The following is a 27,381-nucleotide window of genomic DNA, read 5'->3' as shown; positions in this document are numbered from 1 at the left end:
GGAACAGGTAGGTCTACAGATGGTAACTGCACCACGTTTAAAGACACAGTGTAGTTGTATTTATGAAAACAAAGTTAGTATCGTTTCCTCGACAAATGTTGACATCGTGGAAAAGCACTGTAATTTCGATTATGTAACATTACTGAAAATGAAAATATATTTTCGATATCTCTAGCGGTTTATGCGTTATCTGAAGTGTAAATATTAGCTGATTAACCCTGTATGTTCCATGTTATTTTATTTCTAATATTATTGTTAATACTGAAATACGTTAAGTTGAAAATATTTCAGAGATTCTGTTGTGAAAGTCTAAATTTGTATGTACTTGAGACTAGTGTAGAACCGACTGTGAACTTGATCAGTGGTAGTTACTCACGAAGACAACCCTTAACAGGGATGCGGATCACCGCGCGGGGGCGACAGTGCGCCAATCAGCAAATCCCTGGCAATCAGGTGAACAGCAAAGGCGCCAATGGCAGCTCACTTCTTCCGTTCGATCGTCTAGCGTCAGTTACCATCCACACGCCGGATGTCAGCCGCCAAGCAAATGCTCGTGAGTAACCGCAGGAGAACGACGGCTGATGAAGCGAACGTGTCTCATAGGGAACATCGAGTTCGCAAGGAAGGAAACAACTTTATCTTTTCCTTCCTTGTGACTCGTTGTTGTTCCAAAGCATGGACTTTCGGAAAATAAGCACTAAATTTCAACATACACATTATGTATCAAGTAATTGAATATAGAAAATTTTGAAATATTTAAACCTTGCATAAAGTTTTATTTAGATAGGTTCAAAAATTTCATCAAATGATATTATTACCTACCCGACTTTCATAGAAATTTGAAGTAACTAGTCTACTTCTCCACATTACATTGCACAATATTTCCATAAATATGAACGGGTGTTTAGTATTTTATATTTTACACTCCCTATTAATATTTAATTAATGTCCGTAAATGCATTCAGTAACAAACAAAAATCGTCATTACGCTCATATGCTCCTGCATCCCTCGTAATCACACAAGCGATTTTTAGAGAACTAAAGTAGGAAATCTGTAAATACATGCAGGTATTCATCGCAATTTAACGTAATTTTAGCCGAAACATATCGAATTCACCTTCATCTATCACGAACATTACACCGCACCTTCATCAGCCGTGGCTCTATATTTTCTCTTTTGGTACGGTAGCTCTTTTTATTCTTTTCAGTGTAAATGTTTTCATACTAAGGTGCTTTTCTCGCAAACTATCGTCATATTTACTGAATTTCACCTTCATTTTCAAACTGAAGTGCTATATTTAAAGACCAACTTTTGCCCCCCAGCTTTGCACGCATGGAAGTACAGTGAGTTTCTCTAATCGGTTGACCGGCAGATGACCCCAGCTTATCTGCCTCCCCTTGGCTCATCACTCGCCGCTCCGCAGCATAGCAACCAGGACAGAACTTCCCTCACTTTATCCGTGCGTGACATGAGATAACAATCCAAATTAAGAAAACAAGTATTGAGAAAACAATAATTAAGAAAATAGCTCGTAGCTTATGACAGGAGACGTTGGAAATGTTTCCCTCCTGCATCCACACATTTAACATTTTCGTAACCAGCCAATCTGAGCTCTTTGAAAGCCTGGCTTATTGATCAGGTCGTCTTAGGGATTTTTTAGGAGTATGTTCTAATCTTTCTGCGATTTCCTTTACTTTTTCCACGCTAAGTACATGTTTGTTAACACTTAACGAGTACAGAACCAGTTCCTTTCAATTTGTTTACAAATTTCCGCACGGTCTGTCTATGTGAAGGGCGTACACCGTGAAACAGTATTAAAAATTGCCTAACGACTTCCCTGCAAGACTCTGTTTTCACCTAATTATCGTATATAAATACCCTTCCCTCTGCCGTGTACACATGTGGAGACATTGTGGGAATTATATCCAGAAGTAACACTTCACAACTCGAGAACTGTTGGAGCGACAGATCGATATTTAATACTCGTTCTAAGCACGGACCTGAACTGCGAAGTCCGGGCATTCCCGTGCTGTCGCTTCGCTGTGTAACGGGAAGTGATGAGTCAACGGGAGGCAGATATGCTGGCTGCGCCTGCCGGTCAACCGATGAGAGAAACTCACTGTAGCTTTCGTGATGAGAAGCGATGAGATCCAGGCGATTCAGCCACAGGACTAAAGCTGCTGTGGGTGTAAGGATTGTACCATTCCTAGGACACGGTCGCAATTGTGAGGATTTGGTGTGACAAGTATCAATACCCACCGAGAGTGAGAGCAACACACTGGACTTTCCCTGTTTGTCTTTGATCCGATATCACATATTAGTCTTCTTTTGTTAAGCCTCACTTCATATTGGCAGATCATTCTATTACTGGACTTGGATATTCAACTTGTTTCCTTCGATTAACATGTATGCAATTCAGAAATGAACTGATGATCTTCAGATTATTCCTACGACATAGAGAATAGTTCTAAAAACGATCATTTGCATAGTGTAGAGAGAACTCGTCAATTTTTTTAATAGAAATATTAGTTAAAATATTATTCCACCCAGTTTGAAAATTAGGAATATCAAGGTATAATTTTTGTTATCTCCTCAGCTTTATTTATTTATTTATTTATTTATTTATTTATTTAGTTATTTAGTTATTTATTTATTTATTTATTTATTTATTTATTTATGTATTTATTTATGTATTTATTTATTTATTTATTTATTTATTTATTTATTTATTTATTTATTTATTTATTTATTTATTTATTTATTTATTTATTTATTTATTTATTTATTTATTTATTTATTTATTTATTTATTTATTTATTTATTTATTTATTTATTTATTTATTTATTTATTTATTTATTTATTTATTTATTTATTTATTTATTTATTTATTTATTTATTTATTTATTTATTTATTTATTTATTTATTTATTTATTTATTTATTTATTTATTTATTTATTTATTTATTTATTTATTTATTTATTTATTTATTTATTTATTTATTTATTTATTTATTTATTTATTTATTTATTTATTTATTTATTTATTTATTTATTTATTTATTTATTTATTTATTTATTTATTTATTTATTTATTTATTTATTTATTTATTTATTTATTTATTTATTTATTTATTTATTTATTTATTTATTTATTTATTTATTTATTTATTTATTTATTTATTTATTTATTTATTTATTTATTTATTTATTTATTTATTTATTTATTTATTTATTTATTTATTTATTTATTTATTTATTTATTTATTTATTTATTTATTTATTTATTTATTTATTTATTTATTTATTTATTTATTTATTTATTTATTTATTTATTTATTTATTTATTTATTTATTTATTTATTTATTTATTTATTTATTTATTTATTTATTTATTTATTTATTTATTTATTTATTTATTTATTTATTTATTTATTTATTTATTTATTTATTTATTTATTTATTTATTTATTTATTTATTTATTTATTTATTTATTTATTTATTTATTTATTTATTTATTTATTTATTTATTTATTTATTTATTTATTTATTTATTTATTTATTTATTTATTTATTTATTTATTTATTTATTTATTTATTTATTTATTTATTTATTTATTTATTTATTTATTTATTTATTTATTTATTTATTTATTTATTTATTTATTTATTTATTTATTTATTTATTTATTTATTTATTTATTTATTTATTTATTTATTTATTTATTTATTTATTTATTTATTTATTTATTTATTTATTTATTTATTTATTTATTTATTTATTTATTTATTTATTTATTTATTTATTTATTTATTTATTTATTTATTTATTTATTTATTTATTTATTTATTTATTTATTTATTTATTTATTTATTTATTTATTTATTTATTTATTTATTTATTTATTTATTTATTTATTTATTTATTTATTTATTTATTTATTTATTTATTTATTACTAGCGTTTGTAACCGTTCTTCTAACGGGAATTTGTAATAGATAGCATGGTCCCTTCATTAGTAGATGCAAATTTACATGCCTGTATTGAAACGTAAAAACGGCCTGTTAACTTATATTTTTGTACGAATGCACGTGGCACCAATGTGACGTACGATAAAGATTAGCAGACGCAAGACATAATAAGGATGATTAGAAAGTTTATTTTACGGTACAGTCCCAAGTGTGAAGTTGTGCGAAATTTTCCGTTCTCCTCGGTTACATATTGCTGTTTTTCTGACCACTGGAGAGGCGCTGTGGCTGAGGAGTCTTGGTCATTATTACACCTGAAACGGACAACTGTAAGAGATTGTTGCCAAAATAGCCAATGTACGGACACATGGTCGTTGCGATTTTATTTATGTAGATTTTACTACCAAATCGTGTCACCACGAGCTATTGGCAGAAAATGATTCCGTCTCCTTGCTCTACCACTTTTCCGACAGCTGTAGTAAAACTCACCTCATGGCGCTCGACCACTTTGAGACACTCCCGATAATACTCTTGATGCAATCGTTCCAGAACAAAACAATTACTTGATATTAGATTTTCGTACATTATTCATTAATGCGTAAATGTAAATTTGCATTTGATATTTATTTCGGATATTTCAAGTAAAATTACTTTTGTATTCCTGAAATATTTCAGGTCTTTTGCTATCTTATTTCAAGATGCTGGTGACATATCACGGTTGTGATAAAAATACCCCGTTGTTCCATTTTCCTACCAGCTATATTAAGTCACTTATCTTCAATAGGAAGGCAATAACAACTTTTAGAAATTAATATCATTATGGGATATAATTCCAGTGTCGAGGTGTGCGTTCTATAAAGTCTGGCCAGACACTGACGAAATATCATACATGTCTGGTCGGTTCAAACTAGATGGAATCGGTTCGACAAGTCAATATGACGTCAAATAATGTTTAAATTGTGCACGCTGAGGAATCTAAATAAATTTAATACCGGGAGAGTTGGCTGTGCGGTCAGGACGCGTGGCTCTGAGCTTGCATCTGGGAGATAGTGGGTTGGAATCCCACTGTCCACAGCCCTGAAGATGGTTTTCTGTAGTTTCCCATTTTCACACCAGGCAAATGCTAGGGCTGTACCTCAATTAAGCCCACGGCCGTTTCCTTCCAACTCGTAGGCCTTTGCTATCCCATCGTTGCCATATGACCTACCTGTGTCGGTGTGGCGTAAAGCAAACAGCAAAAAAAGAATAAAATGAATGCTTCCATAGTTTGGTCATCATTCTGTTATAATTTCATTTCACTAAGTTTCACAGTATTGTGACCTGGCCATACCTAATTCGATTAGGTCAGAAGAAAATGAACGCAAAAATAGTCTTTAAAAATGAAAATTGAAATTAAAATTAATATCCACAGCCTGTTCTCAGTTATTTTATCTTGTGGGAAATGGAATGAATTAAGTCCCGATCTAACGGCGTGGAGGATGGGAATTGTGCCGGCTGCCGAAGCCTGTCGCACTCCTCTGAGGCAATGATCAACGGCTGACAGCTGAAATGAAATGATAATGGAGAGTGTTACTGAAATGAAACATGACAGGACAAACCAGTGTACACAGTGTACCTGTCCCACTTTACCCTTGTCCAGCACAAATCTCACATGGAGTGAGCGGGTTTTAAACCACGGAACCTAGCATTTATTCTCGTTTTCTGATATGCACAGGCCAGTTATTTACAATAGGCATTAGCAACTTAGAGTGCAAAGTTACTGAAGTATACTGCAACCCGCATGACAGTTTTGCTTTGAGATTTGGATACATAACATATGTACGGCCTATTAGATTCCCGAGAGTTAATATTCTTCTTACTTCATTAACGAAGAGCGGACTAGATGTCACTTCCTACTAGGCATATTAATTATCATTCTAACCTATTACTGTCTAAATATACATGTTCTAGTTATAGGACTGAGAGTTTGACAACTATTTTGATTTTCGTCAGGTAAAAGATGTGCTGAAAGAAGTAAAAACCTATTTTCCTGGAACATTGCTGAAGTAAAAAAGACAATTCATGTAATTATTTTTGTATGAAATTAATTTTTATGTTAACATGATAGGCTCCAACCGTTTAGACGGGTATTTTCTTGTAAGAGTCAAAAGTGAACATTTTCCTTTGAATTTGTTCACAAGTAATTTCACTGAATGGTCTTCGTAAGACAATTTGATTTGCATTGATATATCTTAGACCGATGGTGGGGGATGGGAAGGGGATAGGAGGACGAAGGAAGCTTCCATAGTCTTAATTAAGATACAGCCTTCGAATTTGCCTAATATGAAAATAAGAAACCTCGTAAAACCATCTTTAAGTCTGTCAGCAGTGGAATTCGGACCCACTATCTCCCGTCTGCAACCTGGCAAATACGGACCCAATCCATGCAACCAATCGTACGGTTCTCCGTGGGAAGCAGCGTGATATATGCACAAACATAAAAAAATTGACTTTTTATAATAAGGGAATACTGTTCATTAGGATAATTGTAATTGAGATCTCCGAAAATATCATTTGATGTCTCCCTCGTTCTTGTATGACCGAAGGAAATGCAGACGATCATTTGGTTTATGTAGGAATTTTGTTACCCAAACCTGCACTATTCTCCTCTTCTGATAAGACATTCGATCTCCTTTATCAGGCAAAACATGCGCTGAAAATAATAAATATTCCTAGAAAATTGTGAATTAGGTATAAAATACACATGCATCTTATTGTAGGCTCCATTTTAACGTGCCCAATTCTTTAGGCAGCGTATTTAATATTAAGTGCTCCATGTGTAGCTTTTCCTCACACTTGATTGATATTCATTTCGCTGCATGTCCTCTTCAGACAAAGCATAACAGTGAGTAGTCTGTTCGTAATCAAGTTGCGAATGAATTTCAAATCAAATGAATCAGATCATTTACACGAGATGATTCCACAAACACTCAAATACATTTATTATATTAGTAGAGATTTCCCTCTGTGGCGGTGGAACAAATCCACCTTAAACCCTGCCAGTCATAAAAGGCGACCAGGGGATTTCATCTTAGGGCCGTGGCTTGGAGTGTTGCTCCAATTCCAAGAATTTCAGACCACCCATTTAAAATAAGAAATTAGGCCATATGGAAACCGCCACCTCCTTTTCGTCGAATGGAAATATTTTTATTATAGAATCCAGGCTCCTCAGTATAGTAATCCAGAAAATTGCCCTCGTGTGTCATTGGGTTACAGGTATATCATGAGGGTTTACAAAATTGCATTTTTGAAGTTGCTTTTTTTCTCGCATAGAATGCACTTTCCTCTAATTTGTTGGAATATAATTAATTTAAATTATCTTCTATACTTTAAGGTAGATGCTTATTCTAAACGTGCATGCATGTCACTTGTTACGTCTCAACCTGTCAAATTTTTATGTTTATTTTCCTGAACTTCCATTTTTACCATGGATTTCATGTTAGTTCAATTGTTTCATGCATTAGTTTCTTTTCTTTGCAAGTTGCTTTACACCGCACCGACACAGATAGGTCTTATGGCGACGATGGGAGAGGAAAGGGCTAGGAATGGGAAGGAAGCACCTGTGGCCTTAATTAAGGTACAGCCCCAGCATTTGCATGGTGTTAAAATGGGAAACCACGGAAAACCATCTGCAGGGCTGCCGATAGTGGGGTTCGAACCCATTATCTCCCGAATACTGGCGCACTTAAGCGACTGCAGCTATCGAGCTCGGTTTGCATTAGTTTAGCATGGTAGTTTATCGTATTTGTATGAAAGACATGATTTTCATTCTTTCTTTAAAAAAGTAATTTAAATTCTGGAAAATAATTGGGGTTGATGAAATGTGGAAACATTTCACCGTTTCGCAAGTAACACTAACTGTACCCAACTAAAGCAGTTCTTAACATCTATCTTTCTGGAGGAGTACGTAAGAGGCTGAGATCAGGCATTCTTGTGTCGAACAATCAGGAATATGTATATTTCGAAGAAAATTGTTTCTCTGCTTTAGCTTTATATTCTTTAAACCCATGTAGTCCAAAATAACAGAAGGGCTTAATGATTTACTTTCTTACTTATTATATAATGTATGTCTTAACCTTACTGGATTTGGTATCTGTATTTTCATTTTTTTAAGTTTCTTGTTTAGTTTAATACTTTAATATTATAAAATTGTAGTTACTGTTTTCATAAATCTGCATTGTATTATAAGAAGACGCTACATAAAGGGGCTTTTCAGTCTCAGTGGCATGTAAATCATGATCAATAAATTCAAATTCAAATTCAAAGGCCACAGTTAAGGGGAAATATATCATTTGATGGAATGTATTAGAGATTGTAGAGTACTATATGTTAATCAGTTGTATCCTCTTAAGTATAAAGAAAATATTCATTTATTTGCAATACTGGGAGTTCAAGCCACGTTAGATTGTTTGGATGGATGGGCAGTGCAGCAGCTCTAGTTAGAAGCGAACTCGGGTTCGATTCTCGTCAGGTTTGGGGATTGTAGCTACCTCTGGTTCATTCCGCATGTCCGGAAGCTCGATTTTCTTGTTCACCTTAATGCACATTTACCTACAGTACAAAATATCACGCTGGAAATAATCTCAGAAAAATTCAGTATGAATATTGTCGCTGTGCCTGCGAAAACCGCTGTGACGATGTTTTTGGTAAAGCACTAACCTGCAGTACGTACCTCTAAGAACGAGAATTCTTTTAGGATCATCGCACAGTCTTGTACCTTAGATAACAGGTCCTTACCTGGCAATGTTCTAAGGTGAATGAATCATTTCACATAGCGCTTTTCTCAGGTGCTTTCTCTTGCTAGTTGCTTTACGTCGCACCGGCACAGACAGGTCTTATGGCGACGATGGGACAGGAAAGGCATATGAATGAGAAGGAAGCGGCCGTGGCCTTAATAAAGGTAGAGCTCCAGCATTTGCCTGGTGTGAAAATGGGAAACCACGGAAAACCACCCTCAGGGCTGCGATAGTGGGGTTCGAACCCACTATCTCCTGGATGTGAGCTCACAGCCGTGCACTCCTAACCGCACTGCTAACTCGCCCGGTTTTCTCAGGTGAAACGAGAATGTGATATATCTCTCCACACAGGATTGGTGTCAGGAAAGGTTATCAGACCGTAAAGACTTGGCTTTAATCCAAACAAAATGCTGACCTCAGTTGATTACTTTTATTTATTTAGCTTATGGTACAAGTTAAGTCACGCACGAATTGAAGAATAACGAATATGATGAAAACACCATGAATAATTTTCAAAGTAAATATACTAATATGAAAGGAAAAACACAGACAGACATGTTCGTACAAATAGAAATAAAAGAATGCAGAAAAACAGAAATGAAGGAAAATATGAATATGTTCATAACTAAACTAGGATGTCTAGTTGTTCCAGCCAGTGAATAGCCGTTGTTTACACTGCCATGAAGTCGTGGATGGTCTGTGTGTGAGTGGTGGTGGAGATTATTGTTTTAAGAGGAAGTACATCTAGGCAACAATCGTCTTTTAACACTAATGAAAAAAATGGAAGCGGTCCGACACTTCTAAAAATTAAGCTATTGGAAAAGGAAGACAAGGGCCACGAACGGCATGAAAATGAAAAGCTCTCTAGGTCTCGAATGCTCTAATAAGATCGGAGTCGGAAAAGAACACGAGTTGTCCAAGGGTGGTCGGGTAGGATAGATGAAAGTGAAGAGCCCGGCTCAAGTAAGTAGACACTATGCCAGGACTCAGCTAAGAACTCCCTTGTCACCATCCCACGCTCCAAATGCAGGAGCCCTTGGCGCCCCTTTTAGTCATCTCTTACGACAGGCAGGGGTTACTGTGGGTGTTATTCTACCACCTCCACCCACAGGGGGTAGTCTGTGTGTGAGCAACTGGAAGTGATATGTTGCATTGTTTGGATGTTTGCAATTGTTCTCCGCAGCCACCGCTTTCAGCAGGGCCCAAGAATGCATCGCAGAGCCACTTCTTCTAGGCCCTCTGCAGAAGGTGAAATTCCAATGATGGAGGCTGCATAGGGTCGAAGATTGATTTCCGTTCATTGGAGGCTTTTTCACTCCATTATCAATTCCATTCAACCTCTGTTACTTATTGAAAGACAAGAAAGAAAGAAAGGAAGAATTCTTCAACATTTAGCTGAAAAAATTAAAATGCAAATTTGATATAAATGACAGGCAATTTACAAGTCTCTGTAATAATCTGCAGATTATTTTCGTGTGTTAATGAATGTATATAAAAAATGTATCATGTTGCCTTTAGCCACTAAAGTAGGCAACGCAAAAACTAACAATAGTTTTCCCATTATTCAACTTAGTGTAACAATACCTACATTCTGAATAATCCGTCAGTACGGCTGGGAACATCTAAATATGAATAATAATAACAACAACAATCATTACAACAAAAGTAATTGTTATTATAATTGTCTTACGTTCAGTAACTGCACTTATGGTTTGGGGATACGAAGAGGTGCCGGAATTTTTCCCTCGGGAGTTGATGTATGTTCCAACACGGGGCTGAAATATTTGAGAACCTTGAGGTACCGCCGGGCCGGACTGAATGAATGGCTCAGACGGTTGAAGCGCTGGCCTTCTGACTCCAGCTTGGCAGTTTCGGTCTTGGATCAGTCCGGTGGTATTTGAAGGTGCTCAAATACGTTAGACTCGTGTCGGTGAGTTTACTGGCACGTACGAGAACTTCTGCCGGACAAAATTCCGGCCCCTCGGCTTCACCGAAAACCTTCAAATGTAGTTAGTGACACGTAAAGCAGGTAACATTATTATGATACCACCGGATTGATCGACGAGAGAATCCGCCAACTAAAGCTCAGAGCGCCGATGTCTTTCCGTCTGAACCACTCAGGCTGGCTTATAGCACTCTTTAACACTTCTGATATCGAGCTTCAGAAACGCCTCATTATTACTCCCTGAACGGTGAATTTCTATCGGAAACTTTCATTTTTATTTTGCTGTGGATCACGTTCATTTTCATTCTCGCGTAGAAGCGCGTGGCTGTGAGCTTGCATTCGGGAGATAGTAGGTTCGAATCCCACTATCGGCAGCCCTGAAAATGGTTTTCCGTTGTTTCCCATTTTCACACCAGGCAAATGCTGGGGCTGTACCTTAATTAAGGCCACGGTCACTTCCTTCCAACTCCTAGGCCTTTCCTATCCCATCGCCGCCATAAGACCTATCTGTGTCGGTGCGACGTAAAGCCCCTAGCAAAAACAAAAAACAAAAAAACAAAAGCATTTTCATTCTAGTAATCTTGAATTCCTGGCTCTAGGTAGGATAGAGAATCCTATTCAAGGAAGAAACCTATCTTCCTTGGCAGGGATTTTAAATTAATACCCCTAGGTTCAAGAGAGCCGCACTGACCAAGACCACAAAGACAGTTTAAATTTTCCTTTTAATATTGGAAGCAGGCAATTTTTTTTTTTTTGGAATGCGTCTATAAAAAGATAACATTCTGCGAACGTGAGTAGTCACAGAACAGTTTTCAGCATCGTGCTGTTAATACGCCAGACTTATCAGGGTGCTAAGTGACTAAATCAACTGTTCCTCAGAAATTCTAAGGCTATGTAACAGGGCCTCTCAAACGCCCAAAATCTCACGCGTGCAGAGCGAGGCGCAAGAGCTTCGTGCACTGTGCATCGCTGCCGCTCGGTATGGCTCGGATCAACGCTTCGTCTCTGGGCTACTCGGCTAAGCACGGCTCTACTCGGCTATACTCGGCTCAACTCAGCCCGGATTTGGAGCGGGCGAGTGGGGCAGAGGGAGACAGGCGGAGCGAGCGAGAGAGGCGTGAGGAAAGAGAGAGTAAGCGCTATTGCTCCAAATCGAGGAGTGGGGGGGTCTGCACTCTGGTCAACCAAGCCAAGTCGTCTTTTGCACCGTGCACAGTGCATGCACCCTGAGAGGCCCTGCTATGTAATAATGATGTGTGGCCTCGGAAGATTCCTGGTGCAGGTCTCTCGAGTTGACGCCTGATTAGGGATCAGAGCGTCTGTGAGAATGTGAGGTTCTACTTATAATTAATTCTTATGCTGAAGGACGCCCACACACCCAGATCTTGAATCATCGGAATTAACCAATGAAGATTAAAATCGCCGATCAGGCTGTAAATAGAACATTGCAGAGATAAAACTACGGAGAGATACGGCTAATCTCAAATTCTCACACAAAACAAATTCATCGCAACCACAACAATACGAATACCAGATAACGTTAACAACTGAAGTGGATCAAACGAACTCGTCTAGCGATCCTGTGTATAATACGTCGTGTGTTTTATCTTTTTCTGGCTCAGGAAATTTGTGTAACTTGTGGTGAGCTTTTGCGTAGTTCATTTATTTATTTATTTATTTATTTATTTATTTATTTATTTTTACGACGTACAATACTTGTGAGTAGTACCTTAATGTTTGGAACACCGTGAGTTTCCGCTACCTTTGATTAGTACCGCAGCTTGATAAATATCATGGTTCTACTTTACTCGCGACATGAACCATCCTGAGGGGCCTTAGACCTGGTTTTCGGACCCCTTTAGACATCAATCATACTCGATTCAGGACTGTGCTTTATAAGTGGTCCCTTGGTCAGTAATACTAATATCTATGACCGTTTTTGAGTCGGATCCACTGTTTTCTTGTCTGTTTTATTTTCTTGGGTTCATATCCATCCATTCATTTTTCATGACATTTTTATAATTTTGGTCAGTGGATTTTTTGAACTTTTTGTTGTCATTTTATTTCGTACCATAAGGGGCCGATGACCTCGATGTTAGGCCCCTTTAAACAACAAGCATCATCATCATCATCATCATATTTTTTTAAATTTATTTATTATGAACGTATCAGGTCATGAGTCCCAGTTGCAATGTTCACGACAATTATTGTTCCTTAGACGTTAAAAATACAACTTAACAAAAACACAATGTATACCTCGAATAATCTTTAAAATGAATTCCTGTTACACACAAGTCATATTAATAGAAAAAACATCAAGGATAATATAACTAATATTGCATTACAGTACTAATTATTTATAATTAAGATTTAGTATAATATACGGTACTTAAGACAATTATTATAACAGAATTTTCACTTAGAATCCAATAAATTTAATAATACGGTTTACAACAATGATACTAGTTTTCCTGTTTTGAATTTCTTCATAATCTTTTAAATTATATTCTCATATACAGTGTTACATGTATAAGTGAACCTATCTTCGGCCATACAGAAAATATTAACGTAGGAATGAATATTATTTTACAGTCTCATTACTGAGTTAATTGTGGAGTTCTTATGGATTTCAGTACTAGACATTGACTGAACGAAGATATTTCTAGGAGGTCTTAGGTTCTGAGGCGCATAGTAAGTTATTGACTGCAACTTATTTCAGTCGTCAATTGCATAATGAATTATTTTATGCAGTAAAGTCAAATCATTTCGGTATCGTGTGTGGGGAAGCTATTCACATCATGTTCCTTTATTATACTTCAATAATTTATGAAGTTTGGGTGATTTCCTGTGATTTTATAAGTCATAAATTTTAAAAAATTGTATGATACATTCTTTCTTTTAAGTTTTTATAATTGTTGTGTCTTCCATTGCAAGGTATAGGTGACTGCAGAGTATAAATATCAAAGCTTGGTATAGTCCCGGCCGTTCATATATTATACAACCAAAAAACCCTAGATTTCCTCTCCAAAACATTCCGAAAATACTGTTTCTTCAGATATGTCGTATATTGCCATTTAAGATCAAATTTACCAGAAAAGAAATGAACTTAGTGTCAAAATCCTCCCTCCCTGCTCGCGACGATGAATCATCAAAGGACCCCCAATATTAATTTTCCGGTCTAAAATATTATATAATCTCGGAGATTATAATATTTCATTTAATATATGAGAAACCTAGGTTACATATGTGGAAATTCACTTACATGGCATTCTTCGTTCGAATGGGCCACCTGTGACCATGATGTTCAACTATTCCGCTTAGAGAGTGACTTAATGTTTGTCCAGTATTCGCGCATTACCTGGCTATGCTTTTTCCCTTCTTTCATTTGTCCAGAGGGCGCCTGTTTTCTTACAAAGTGGTGTGTCCTGAAACATCTTTTGTTTGATTATTCTTCTGAGAGTGCTCGGTTTCTGTTGTCATTTTCAGTTACTCCCATTTCTTGTATGTCTTCCTTCAATTCTGTTAGCCATGTTGTCCCTATTTTCCTATTCTTCCAGTAGTTGAGAATCCGGTAGGTCATCCTACTTGTGTTCATTCTGGTGACATGTACATGGAATATTAGACATCTCTTCTTGGCTACGTCTGTGATATATTTCTGTATAGCTTCATAGCTCCTGGTCTGGTCGCCTTCTGTACTCGCCATCTACTTTGATCGGTCCTAGTACCTATCTCAAGATCTTCCTGTAATGGACCTCCAGTTTGTCCAACAATCCTTTGCTGTTCAATATCAAGTATTCTGTGGCGTATTATTATTATTATTATTATTATTATTATTATTATTATTAATAGAAGGCAGCTTTGATCGCAAGCTCGTGGATGCTCAAAGCCAGCAGTCCGCATGCATACAATTGATGTGTCAGCTTGCTAGTTTTAGGAATAATATGCGTAGATTTGCTCAGAAGTTGCCTACCGCCAAACGGTATGTAACTAATCTCTATTTATTGGATCAGAGCGAACAGGCAATACTGTGTTGTTTATGAGTATAAAGCTCGTAGGTGAGGGATTGCTGTTAAAATACAGGGTGCCCATGTCCACTGTCAATGAAATAATGCGATTATACAGAACATAGGCATGAAATATTATTGTATGCGCTAATGCCCACAAATTTCGCCACCAAATAGAATAGGCGCAGTGATGCCACGACTATTAGAAAAGGCTTTAGAATAATACTTAATGTGGATACATCTGAAATCTTTACAAAATGCATTATCGAGTTCACGGTTCACAGATACATTAATTCAGCCTGGGGATGTTACAATTGTAACCAGATTAAAATTGAGTACAAAATATTATACAAATCGGGACCGCTAGGAAAGATTCATATCGCTTAAATACATAATACGTGCAATAAATGAACCTTGCATAGTGAATTCCTATATGTATAAGGCCCAATTTAAAAATAAAGAGTTTGTCAGGATAGGAGAGGAGAAGCATAAAATTATCCATATATTGTAAATGAATCGCTTCATGCTGAAAGAGCCTCAGTCCACCTTTTAATCACTAAAATGCCATTTTTCAAGTCAGCTTGTTGTACTTACCTAAATGCATGCATTTATGGTGAAAAGTCTTCATTCCGGTCTCGAGGTAGCCAGTAAACAGGCAGACGATGAGCACTATTCAAGCAGAAAAGCCATCCACCGCGACTCTGCCCTGTCCTCCATAAAGCCAAGGTGGTATTATCTATTGGCCACGTGACAGGGATTTAGAATTGATTAAACTTTACCTAAATAAATTGATCGTCTTCATACTGTTCATGTGATTACTGAAACTATTTGTTCGAGTAAACTAGAAATTTTAAAGCTATAAGAATTGACGTGGAAGACATACCAAGCTTCAAATAATTGATGGTCACAGTATTATAAAGGACACGGTTTCAATGGAAAGCACTTCTCCAGTGAAATACAAGAAAATAATGTTACAATAGCCTAACTATAGGGGCTGCAGCATACACTAAAAATGAGTACCAGGTTAGTTCCTGGGGGCAAAGGCGGCCGGGCATTATGCCAACCACTCTACCACATCAAGTGCCCCTCTTCCCCCTAGGGCCTTCATGGCATGTACGTATATTATGACATATTGTTTTTCCAATAGCCTCAAAATTTCAATTCCAAAAATGGCTTTCACGGCCATAGATCTTAAAATCACGGGATTAAAACCAGTTTTCTTGTGGTTACGCCATGTGCCTTTGCAGAGTTACACCCAGACGCGCCATTCGGCCTCATCAGTTGGATTGACACTTCCTCTAGCAGTGGAAGGCCAACTACTACTACTACTACTGAAATGTTTTTATTACTCCCCTGAAGGGGGAGAAGGGCCTCTTAGTTGGTGACGTCGTCTCATAGGCCGGGAAATTTGTTACGGTGAAGGAGATGCTCGGAGAAGATGAGGGGATTGGCGGCCGTGGCCTGTGCTAGGAATTGAACCGGCGTTCGTCTTAGTGCAGAAGAATAGAAACCCACGGAAAACCATTCTCAGGACAGGCGACGGTTGAAGCCAGCCGTGAGGTCCGGTCCTGTCCCGTCTCCTGAATGCAGAAGCTTAGAGCCACGGATCCCACCCTTCCTCTGCTCGGTTTGCCAGTCAGAGTGCAGAGCTCTTGGGCCACCGACCGACCGTGGCCACTTATGAGCCGAGACCCACTCTGCATCTACCGACCCGACCAAATATTCTTATTCTTCTTCTACTTCTCGAAGTTATTTCATTCCCATCGCCGTAATAGGATGAATGGATGGGCCGCCTGCTGTACTAGTAGATCTTTATTCTATTGAATAGGATAAAATAAGTGTTGGAGAACAGTCGATGAATGTGTGTGTAGTACATACGTAAGCTGGGTAATGTTGGAGCAGCGCAGAGTTCACCGAAAACATACAAAACGGGCTCCAGGGAGTGCCCGCATCGCACTGGCCATAGTCAAAACCCTGTTATCCCCGGTTTATTCCCAAGAAAATGTAAATTAAAGCTGTATTACGTAGATATACAAGAAAAATATACCGAGTATGAAATACATGTGTCAAAAATTAAACCAAATAATATTTTGTGAACTTGAAAAGAAAGTTCAAGAATGTCACTGATAATTGTAACAAAACACTGATACACTTATAAAATGAAGAACTGAATTTATTGTTCGTACTCATGTGAGACACTGTATAATAAGATCTATACACAACTGTATTAGAGGCTGGAATTGGAAGAAAAACATTGACCAAGAGATAAATAACAAGCAGCATTGAAGAGAACAAATATAATCCTGATCGCAATCTAAGACATAAAATAGAGAAAAAAGATTAATCAAACACTAATTATATGGAAAGTACTACAGAACAAAGTACCTGGACAAGATAACAAATAATATTGAAAAAACAGAAAAAGTATACATATGAAACAATCGCTAGAAATAGTGAAAACAAGATGTGGAGAGAGAAGAAGTTATATATATATATATATATATATATATATATATATAATATCGAAGGCCGAAAACACAGGATGTCTAAGTTGAGATAACAATAGTAAAGGGCTAAGTGTAGAATAAAGGCAAGGGAGAGAGAAAACAACATAAAGGAAGAACGTCATGTGATTGTTATAAAAACATTTTCATATTAATTTACAATAACATGTACACAGTAATTTACAAAAAAGAATATGATAATGAGTCATCATCATCATGCATCTTGAAAACCTACATTGAGATCACATAATAATATTCTGTTTAAATTGTGTGGAACTTCATGGGGTGCTCCAGCGGACACAATACGACGCACTGGGCTTGGCCTCGTGTATTCTGCAGCTGAATACTGCTCTTCAGCATGGCTAAACAGTTGCCACGTGAAGAAAGTCGATGTACAACTTAACACCACCATGCGTATCGTCTCTGGTACTCTGAAGCCTACTGCAACGCACTGGCTGCTAGTCCTGTCCCACATTGCTCCACCAAGCCTGCGACGTTCAAGAGCCCTTGTTCAAGAATATGATAAGATCATGTCCAATCCAACTGTACCTATCCACAAAGATGTTGCAGATCTCTGGAGACAAAGGCTGAAATCCCGTAAGCCACCAATGAAAACAGCTAAGAATCTAATGGATGTTGGTTTCAATTTAAAAGAGGAATGGAAAGAGCAATGGATTCGTACAGCTCCGGAGTGGCCAAGTCTCCTTAATCCAAACCACGCCCCAGCTGGTTTCAGTTTGCCAAGAAGAACGTGGGCATCACTAAACAGGTTTCGCACTAATTGTGGAAGATCTGCATCTGGGAGATAGTAGGTTCGAATCCCACCATCGGCAGCCCTGAAAATGGTTTTCCGTGGTTTCGAATTTTCACACCAGGAAAATGCTGGGGCTGTACCTTAATTAAGGCCACGGCCGCTTCCTTCCAACTCCTAGGCCTTTTCTATCCCATCGTCGCCATAAGACCTATCTGTGTCGGCGCGACATAAAGCCCCTAGCAAAAAAAAAAAAAAAAAAAAATTGTGGAAGATCTGCATTCTCCCTTCACCAGTGGGGCTTCGGGGACTCTCCAGCGTGTGATTGTGGTGCTTTAGTACAGACCATGCATCATATAATGGACGAATGCCCTCTGCGTGCTTATGGTGGAGACCGGAAGGACTTTGCTGATGTCTCAGAATCCCTAGTGGAGTGGATAAACAATTTAGATATCCATGTGTAATTGTTCCCTACTTACCATGTATTCTTTGCAGGTTTTTCTTTTGTATAATATTGTATATACTTGTCCATTCTGTAAATTCCATACCCTTAATAATAATAATCATCATCATCATAGGTTGTTCTGCCATTCGGCAGGTCCATTCATGGCTGTGACCTCCATATCTCTCGATCTTGTGCTCTTTTCCTCACTTCTGCAATATCTTCCGTTCTTTTTCTAATGCTGTCTAATAACTGATATCGTCTCCTTCCTCTTCCTCGTTTTCCGTTTATCATCCCTTCAATTGCTGCTCGTAGTAAGGTGTTGTGTCTTAGATTATGCCCTATCCAGTTTTTCTTCCTATTTTGGATTCGTTCAGCATGCTCCTTACTTCTCGCACTACCATTATTTAAACAACTTCTTATGGTGAAAATGGGGTATGAGTGAAAAGTATGCAAGCTAGGAAGTGACGTAAATTGTGAATGGCACTTTTAGTGCCCCGTCTCCATGAGCATACCACCTCATATTACACGGATGGAGGGAGAGGAGCTGCAGAAAAGAGGGATACAGTGGTAGAGTAAGGAAGAAGCTACATGGTGGTAGGTGGGGAGAGGTGTGAAGCGTCAGAAGTTCGTGTCTTGTGGAGAACAGGGGTTGCGAGTGGGGAAAGTGTAAGAGCTTCAGAGACAATGGAACTGTTATTGTTAAGACCAGTGGTAAGGTGTTTAAAACGAAGGTCATGAAGGTGTTGGAGAAAAGGGTAAAGAAGGTTCACATTGGCGGTGGAGGAATCATAAGGGAGATGGAAGGCGATGCGCAGTCTGTCTAATGTTAATAGTCGTGAGTACTGTTAAGGAAAAGCCGTTAACCTAGTCAGGGAAGTGTATGTGATGACTGGACGAATGAAGGATTTGTAGAGGTGGAGGATGTGGGAAGATCTGAGACTCCAAGTGTTACCAGTAATGGTACGTAGGGCTCGGAAGCGTTGGAGGGATCGTTTATAAAAATCAGTAAGATGATATTTACACTGAAGGTTGTTTTGGAATTTGATTCCGAGATATTTAAGGAGGTTGGTTTGTGTTAGATGGATATTGTTTATAGTTCAGAGGACATGGCGTCGAGGATAGCAGAGGCGGGATTTTTTGTGGAAGACAATGAACTGAGTTTTAGCAGGGTTAACGGCAATGTGCCAAGTATTTAGCCGGGTGTCTAAGGTGTTAAGATAAGTTTGAAGTTTACGGGTTAGGTTTGGAATAGTATGTGTAAGTGCAAGGATAGCTAAATGGTCGGCGTACTGATAGAGGTGAAGTGGAGGTTCAGAGTGAGGAATATCATAGGTAAAGAGGAGGTAAAAAGTAGGGAAATCGGTGATCCCTGAGGGAGAACCGCTGTCATTCGGAAGGTGTAAGAAGTGCCATGAATGATAATACGGCCTGTGCAATGTTTCAGGAAGTTATGGAAATGGCAAATTGTGGTATTGGGAAAGGGGAATTGGCGTAGTTTAAATAGTAAACCCGTGTGCCAACAGTGTCTAAGGCCCTGTTTACAACCATGCATACCGGAGCTGAGGTTCCTCTAGGTCGAATATAGGTGTGAAGAGAAGCAGAAAGATGAAATAAGCGATCTTGAGTGGAATAACGAAGCTGAAAGCCTACCTGGGAAGTAGGATGGATATGAGGTGTCTGAGGACATCCGTTTACTCAATATTCATTCAAAGATTTTAGATAACAGAGGGAGAGGAATATAGGACTGCAAGAACAGAGGTCTGAAGGAAGTTTGTTAGGTTTTAAGAAGAAGAGAATATTTGCCTGACCCCAATGCTCTGCGAATGCACCAGTATAGAGGATGAAGGTATAGACAGAACTGAGGAGCTCAAAAAGGGAAGGAGGGACTCCCTGGATGTGACTGTCGGTGATATGGTCGGAGCCTGGTAAAGTAGTTTTCCGGAACTTTACTAACTAACGGATTTCCTGGAGAGCGATGGGTGAAATTAGGGGATGTGTATAGTCAACTTGAGCAAAGACATAAAGGAAAGTTTAAGTTCCGGGATGTTATGTTGGACATATATGTGAATGGTAGGTTTGTCGGGGTGGAGGAAATAGTGGTCATCAGGTGGGGAAAGAACTTTGGAGTGTTAGTCCCCAAATAACTCAGCTTTGTCTTTGTGACGGGCTACTGAGGAAGATGAAGGGTTGGGTATTGAGGGTAAGGTTTTTTTTAACTGAGGCGGCGAAAAGTAGTCCAGAATTTGCGAGGGTCATGCATGTCAGCTAGGTCAGTGCATTGTTCTGTCCAGCGTGGCGTAAGGTACGTCGATGTTGGAGTAAGGTAGTCGGGTATATGATTCTCACATGTGAATGATAGTAGCCGTGCGCTAGATGAATATTTTCAGCAGCCATGATGGCATGTTCGATTTTACGGATAACAGAGTTAAGAGAAGGAATGGACGTGGGAGCAGTTGCGTCGTGAAGGAGGTCTGTAATAGTTTGGCCGTATGTATCCCAATTTGTCTGGGAAAAACGACGGGTTGGAGGGGGACGTAACGGAGCATGTTGTCTATGGGTGGGGACGCCTGGGATAGTGATAAAGGCTGGAGCATTGTCGTTGCCAACGGGAAGACTTTGTTGAATGGTGGGTGAGGTTGCCAAGGAAGGGGAAAAGATCAGAAAACCAGCGGTGGTGTTATTGGAAGGTAGGGTATAAAATGAGAAGGGAATAAGTATGCCCCGGAGGTTATCACATATATCTTTGAATTCCTGAGATTTTCTGGGCGTGTGAGAATTGACATTTATATCTGTAGCAAAGATATAGTCATTGAATTTAGAATCGAGATATTTCATGAAATGAGAGGCAATAGACGAATGCGATATTAATTAAAGGGTTGCTATGACAAAATATTTTAAGGGAGTAAATATTTCAAGAATTTGGAATTCGGTATAATAGTAAGGAAACGGTAAAACATGTTGTTGAACTCTAAGCGAATTTCGGTCTTCAATAGCCACGCCGCCGCATGTTTCATAGAGGTGGTCACCTCGATAGAGGTTATAGGTTTTGAATTGTGGATTGTGGAGTGGAGTCAGAAAAGTCTCATTGAGAACAAAGAGGTCAGGGATATATTTGGAAAAGAACAAGTCAAAAAGCGGGCGGTTAGCATTGAGAGAGCGGAGGTTGGTATAGGAAATCCGCAACACTTCACCGAATGAAGTGAGACGTATTCAGGGGGAAGGAATGCCGCTAATTGAACTTGGACAGGACGTCTGAGTCGTAAGGACACTTCTCTTAACCTGTTCCTTACTGTCTGGTCAGACACCGTGACCCCAGCGACCCTCCTGAGTTCTTGTTGCAGTTCTCTGGCAGCTGATGAACGACGCGGCAATGCAAAGATGGTCAGGTATCGGTCATCCTGTGGGGTCGCCATGCGTCTACGACCTTGTCCAACCCTCCTTGTGAACTGACCTGTCTCATTGTAACGATTCTACAAACGTTGAATAACTGACGGAGATACATTGAGGTCCACAGCCACACGACGATAAGTCCATCCTTCCTGGATCAAAGTGACGGCCCTTGCGACTTGAACATCGTTAAGGTGTCTCATGGGACGTGGTGGTTTACGTACAACGTGTTGAAAGACAGCAGTAGTCTGTGTACCTCACAACGACACACGGACGCACAGATGTAGTATAGCTGAGCTCTCGCGGTATGCTGTACGACCATCGGAACCCCATCTACCTAATGAACGTTCATATACCGTACGTTACAAAACATGTTTTCCTAATTTTTTGAACTGTGACGGTGTGTAAGCCACACAGCAGGCCAAGATATTTCAGGAATTCATTTAAGGGACATCCTAATTGAAACCAACAGATATAAACTGACATTCGAAAGGCATCGCCATAAGTGGATAACCAATATAAGCACTTATATGAACGAATTATCTTTTGGCCTACTGCTTTTCGCTCCATTGAAGATGAAGACGGCAGCTAGGGAAGTAACAAGAATGTAATACCTCTTGTACTCCGGAAAGTTGAGAGCTTACAGTGATGAATAACCGTAACTGTAAAGCACATTTCATGTATCTAATTAGCAATTTATAATTCACGATTTGTTAAACTTTAAATTTTCGTTATATTTTCACTGTTAGTCTATAAATATTTGTGATTCTGTACATGGGTCCTCAGTCGAGTATCTAGGAAAAGTTGTGAGCTAAAAATAATTAATAAATAACTAAAAATTATATTTAAAGTATCTGATTAGCATTTAAAAGTATATGATCGGGTTAAACTAGATATTTGTGAAATATTTTCACTGTCAGCCTATAAATGTCCGTGATGTCTGCAGAATGGGCCTCAGTCTACTGACATTAAAGCCCCTAAACGGAAATTACACAGTTGAACATCTACAAGCTCTTAAACAATCCACAAATGAGAAGTAGTCCGCCTAATGCACGTGTGATATATTCGGTGATATATTAATTCAAAACATTATTTTTATGTTTTAGCGAAAATTAACTATTTTGGATTAAGGCCCTTTTAGAGTGAAACGAATCAAATGGAATTAGAATTATGAGTATACAATTAAAAGTTTTACTTCATACTTCGATTTTATTACGGATTAGGCAGGTATGGAAATAGATTGGCGTCTGTTTTACTTGTCTGTTGCACCACAGCATAACAGTCTGCTTTACGTCGCACCGACATAGATAGGAATTATGGGGACGATGGGATAGGAATTCTTTAAGAGTGTGAAGGAAGCAACCGTGGCCATAAATACAGAGGTACATGCGCAGCATTAGCATGGTGTGAAAAAGGAAAACCACGGAAAACCATCTTCAAGGCTGTCGATATTAGGGTTCGAACCCAATATCTCCCAAATGCAAGCTGATAGCTACGTGACGCAAATCGCACAGTCACTTGCTCGGTTCAGAGAATAAGGCTGAAAATAATTTCTCGATGTTCAGTATTTAAGGCCAGGAATATAGGGGTTATTCACTAGGCTATCTGCGTATTTCATTACTGCACAGTAAAGTAGCAATATAAGACCGAGGTCACGGATGGTGAAATATATTATGTTCTATTTTCCAAGCAGGTGACCGTTCAGTCAACAGTTGAATCGGTTTTGCTTGTCACGAGATTCACGTCCATTGCGACCTAAGACCTAGGATTTTTCTAGAATACTCTGAGATGTATATTTTATCGGCTACAATTACAGCTCCTGAGGTTAATTTGTCACTTGTTTAGTGGACTATGATTAGTATTCCAAATACGTGCTGAATACGCCTTTAATGTAACACATTGTGTTTCTTAAAGGAAGGGATGTCACTTTTATCGAGCTCTCTTCACCATGAATGCTGCAGACGTCTGTTTTAGTGCGCGCAGCTCCCCGCAGCTGTGGGAGGAGATTTTACTGCTGTACTGCCAGTCGTGGGGAACTGTTGAGCCGTAAAACGTGTCTGTGTTTCTTTTGAAATTACTAGGATAACACACGAAACACAGAAGACATCGTGAGGATGTAGTGAAGGAGAGTATATGGATAATAGACTGTTATTCATCTTCTTCTTCCCATAATTCACGTTTTACTAGAAAATATGATTCATGCAGACCTTCTGATTATCATCCAAATGCTTGTTCACCAGTGGCCGCACCTACATTATACTTTGATAATGTTCCAATCCTTCCTGTACCATTATTGTTTCGCTATTAGCTTTACGTCGCACCGACAGAGATAGGTCTTATGGCGACGATGGGACTGGAAGAAACCTAGTAGGGATGGGAATGAAGCGGCCGTGGACTTAATTAATGTACTTCTCCAGCATTTTTCTGGTGTGAAAACGGAAAACCACAGAAAACCATCTTCAGGACTGCCGACAGCGGGATTCGAAGCCACTATATCCCGGATGTGAGCTCACAGCTGCGCGCAACTAACCGCACGGCCAACTCGCCCGGTGTTCCATTCATTAGACTGTGATGGATGCATTTACTGCTTTAGATCAATCAGAAAGTACCTTACTCATATTCCGTTCTAATTTTATTAGCGGTTGTAACCATGTCATCTCCATCTTCTTATTAAACTTCAATTCTAATTTAAATCATTCCTTGCGCTTTATGATAGTGTAGTTGATTTACAACCGTTTCCACTCCCCCGGGCGTAACTTTACGATCAATTTTAATCTCCCTCTAAACTCCATTCTTACGAATTTCAATAGAAATATTTTCCAAAGTATTTTTTCTATCTGGTCAGTGATTCCCTGCGATCCCTGCTTTGAACATATCACTTCATTTCGGTTTTCTCTCCCTCTCAAAGGTTCTTTATACCAGTGCAGAAAGGTCTCCCTGCCACTCTGAAGAGCATTCACGATTTATTCTTGTACGCGACAAAGATATATTTCTAAGTAATTCTATCATCTACGTAGAATTTCATATCTGCATCCGTTCTTTATTAGGAGCCTTTTTATTACGCCTTCATTTATGTTTGTAGACTGCCTCGATTTTACAGTTTTAAGAAGAATTTCGCTTTATCTTGTCACACAGCTGTCTCTGAGCAATCCCTTGCCGTTTATACTCCAGAATCCCTGGTATGCTACAGGTATGCGAAAGGTACAGGTATGGTGATTGATCCCAATGTGAGATTTCAGGGATATTAACAACAGACTCGATTAATACATGAGAAGAAATGGCCATATTTGAACTACGCCTTGAGGATCTCGGAAAGAAGTTTGAAATAAAAAAATGGGAAGTCATCGGCCTTATGATTGGCGCTAGAAGGACAATTCCCAAGGAGACGCTTAATGCTTTAACAGTAAACAAAATCCCGGACACCGTTGTCCACATCGTAGCCGATTCTGCGTTGAAAATATAATTGACGATTGTTAGACACCATTTGTATTCCCTAACTTGAAGTACCGTCCGACTCGTTGGCTGAATGGTCAGCGTACTGGCCTTCGTTTCAGAGGGTCCTAGGTTCGATTCCCGGCCGGGTCGGGGATTTTAACCTTAATTGGTTAATTCCAATGGCCCGGGGGCTGGGTGTTTGTGATGTCCCTAACATCCCTGCAACTCACTCTCCACACATAACACTATCCTCCACCACAATAACACGCAGTTACCTACACATGGCAGATGCCGCCCACCCTCATCGGAGGGTCTGCCTTGTAAGGGCTGCAATCGGCTAGTAATAGCCATACGAAATTATTACACTTGAACTACCATGTATTGGATTTTCATTTCCAAATAAAATCTGAAAGAGACATTCTGCCTGATGGTGGCAATTTTAATCTTGAGTTATGACTCTCCAAACATGTATAAAATAACTATTATTCATATGGACTGATAAGACGACCGTTATTTTGATTTCCCAATTGAGGCGTCTATCGCTCTATATCCTAAACTTGCTAATTTTTGTGAGTGCAAATAATTAGTGTTTACGAAAATGAAAACTGCATACACTCCAAAACTTCTGGTCACTTTGTTATTCATACACAAGTACAGATGGGGTTATACAGTAACACTGAACCTTGCATACTAAGTAGGTGTGGTGTGAGGAGAGGTGTTGCTGGTTGTGTTCGTCTTAGATCTGTGAGAGTGCTGGTAGAAATGGGCAAGGGTAAAGAGCATGGCTATGAGCTGAAACAGACAATTGTTAATCTAGGACTCATGGTGAAGAAAAGTCATACTACTGTTCAATATGTCGTGAATCAGTTGAAGTACTAAGGGTCAGTGAAGAATGTGCCAAAGAAACCAAACGAAATAAACCAAGTCCACAAGCAGAAAGATTTATTGTAAGGCGAGTGAAATCCAACACTTGCTCCAAAGCTGCGGACAGAGCTGGAAGCTGCTAGTGGGAAGAAAATGTATACTCAGATGGTCCGGCGAGTTTTACAACGACACGGTTACCATGGCCGTGTTCCAAAGAAAAGGCCCTATCTTATACTGCTAATAATAAGAGTTGGCATCTGACAGGTAAGGTTGGAGGGAGGAGCACTGCACGTGCCATTTCACGATGTTGCCACATTCCAGCATTCCTTTCTACATACTCTTACCCCTCGCTTCCGGCTCACTTGTTCCCTCCTTCATTCCGACCGCTGTGATCTGTTGTAGACTACCTGGCCAGGCGGTGTCATCCCATTTGCGATCACTCTTATACAAACAATCAGGTTCTTATCAGTGACAGTGACAGGTTTGGCAACTCCCAGGAAGACGAGCTGCCCTGAAATGTTATCTCCATGGCAACCGCAGTCGCCCCACCCTCGTTTCCATGGAAACCACACAGTCACTCCCTTTATCCCGCCTCGCCAAGCAGTAAACGGACCTCCCTCTAAGAAATGTCATACACCAACTCTTATTATTAGCAGTATAGTAAGATGAACCGTGCTACAAGACTGCTCTTTGCGCAAGAACACCTAAACAAGGGCTAGGAGTTTTGGAATAATGTCATCTGGTCCGATGAAACTAAAATCGACTATTTGGTAGCGATGGGGCCCGCAGGGTGTGGAGAAAGACCAATATGGACATCGATGTGGCCAATACAATTCCCACAGTGAAACATAGAGGTGAATCGGTTATGATGTAGGAGTGTATATCGGTACAAGGTGTAGGGAACATTCATTTTATTGAAGGCACGATGGGCAAAGTAGTGTACAATAATATTTCGAAGAGCAATGTTAAACAAAGTGGTGAAAAATTGGGAATGCTACCGACCTACATGTTACAACAGGATAAGGACCCCCAAACATAACGCTGCTCTGAACTAAGAGTGGTTAATTTGAACATTCCAAAACCATTAAAAAGACCTCCCCAGTCTACGGACTGAAACCCTATTGAACATTTACGGGCGTTTTTGATGTCTAGGGTTTACAGTAGAGAGGTTTCTTCAAATGATGAGTTAAAACGTGTGGTGATCCAAAAACGGTAGACTATCAGCCATGAAACGTGTGCGAGGCTAGTAAATTCCATGCAGCGTAGGTGTTAGGGTGACATTAAAGCCGAAGGTTACTCCACA

General features: G+C 38.6%; 1 protein-coding gene across 1 annotated transcript in view; it reads left to right on the top strand.

Annotated features, from left to right (window-relative positions):
• Positions 1-396: 396 nt before the first annotated feature.
• LOC136875855 (uncharacterized) overlaps positions 397-27,381 on the top strand; it is a 602,304-nt gene continuing 575,319 nt past the window's right edge. Inside the window, exon 1 of the mRNA XM_067149472.2 lies at positions 397-553. Coding sequence (XP_067005573.1) covers positions 397-553 — 157 coding nt within the window. The remainder of the gene's footprint in view (positions 554-27,381) is intronic.

This window comes from Anabrus simplex, chromosome 6 (genome assembly GCF_040414725.1).
Source record: "Anabrus simplex isolate iqAnaSimp1 chromosome 6, ASM4041472v1, whole genome shotgun sequence".
In the NCBI taxonomy this organism is placed as follows: Eukaryota; Metazoa; Arthropoda; class Insecta; order Orthoptera; family Tettigoniidae; genus Anabrus; species Anabrus simplex.
Note: the sequence above shows the minus strand (reverse complement) of the source record. Positions and strands in the feature narration are given on the sequence as shown.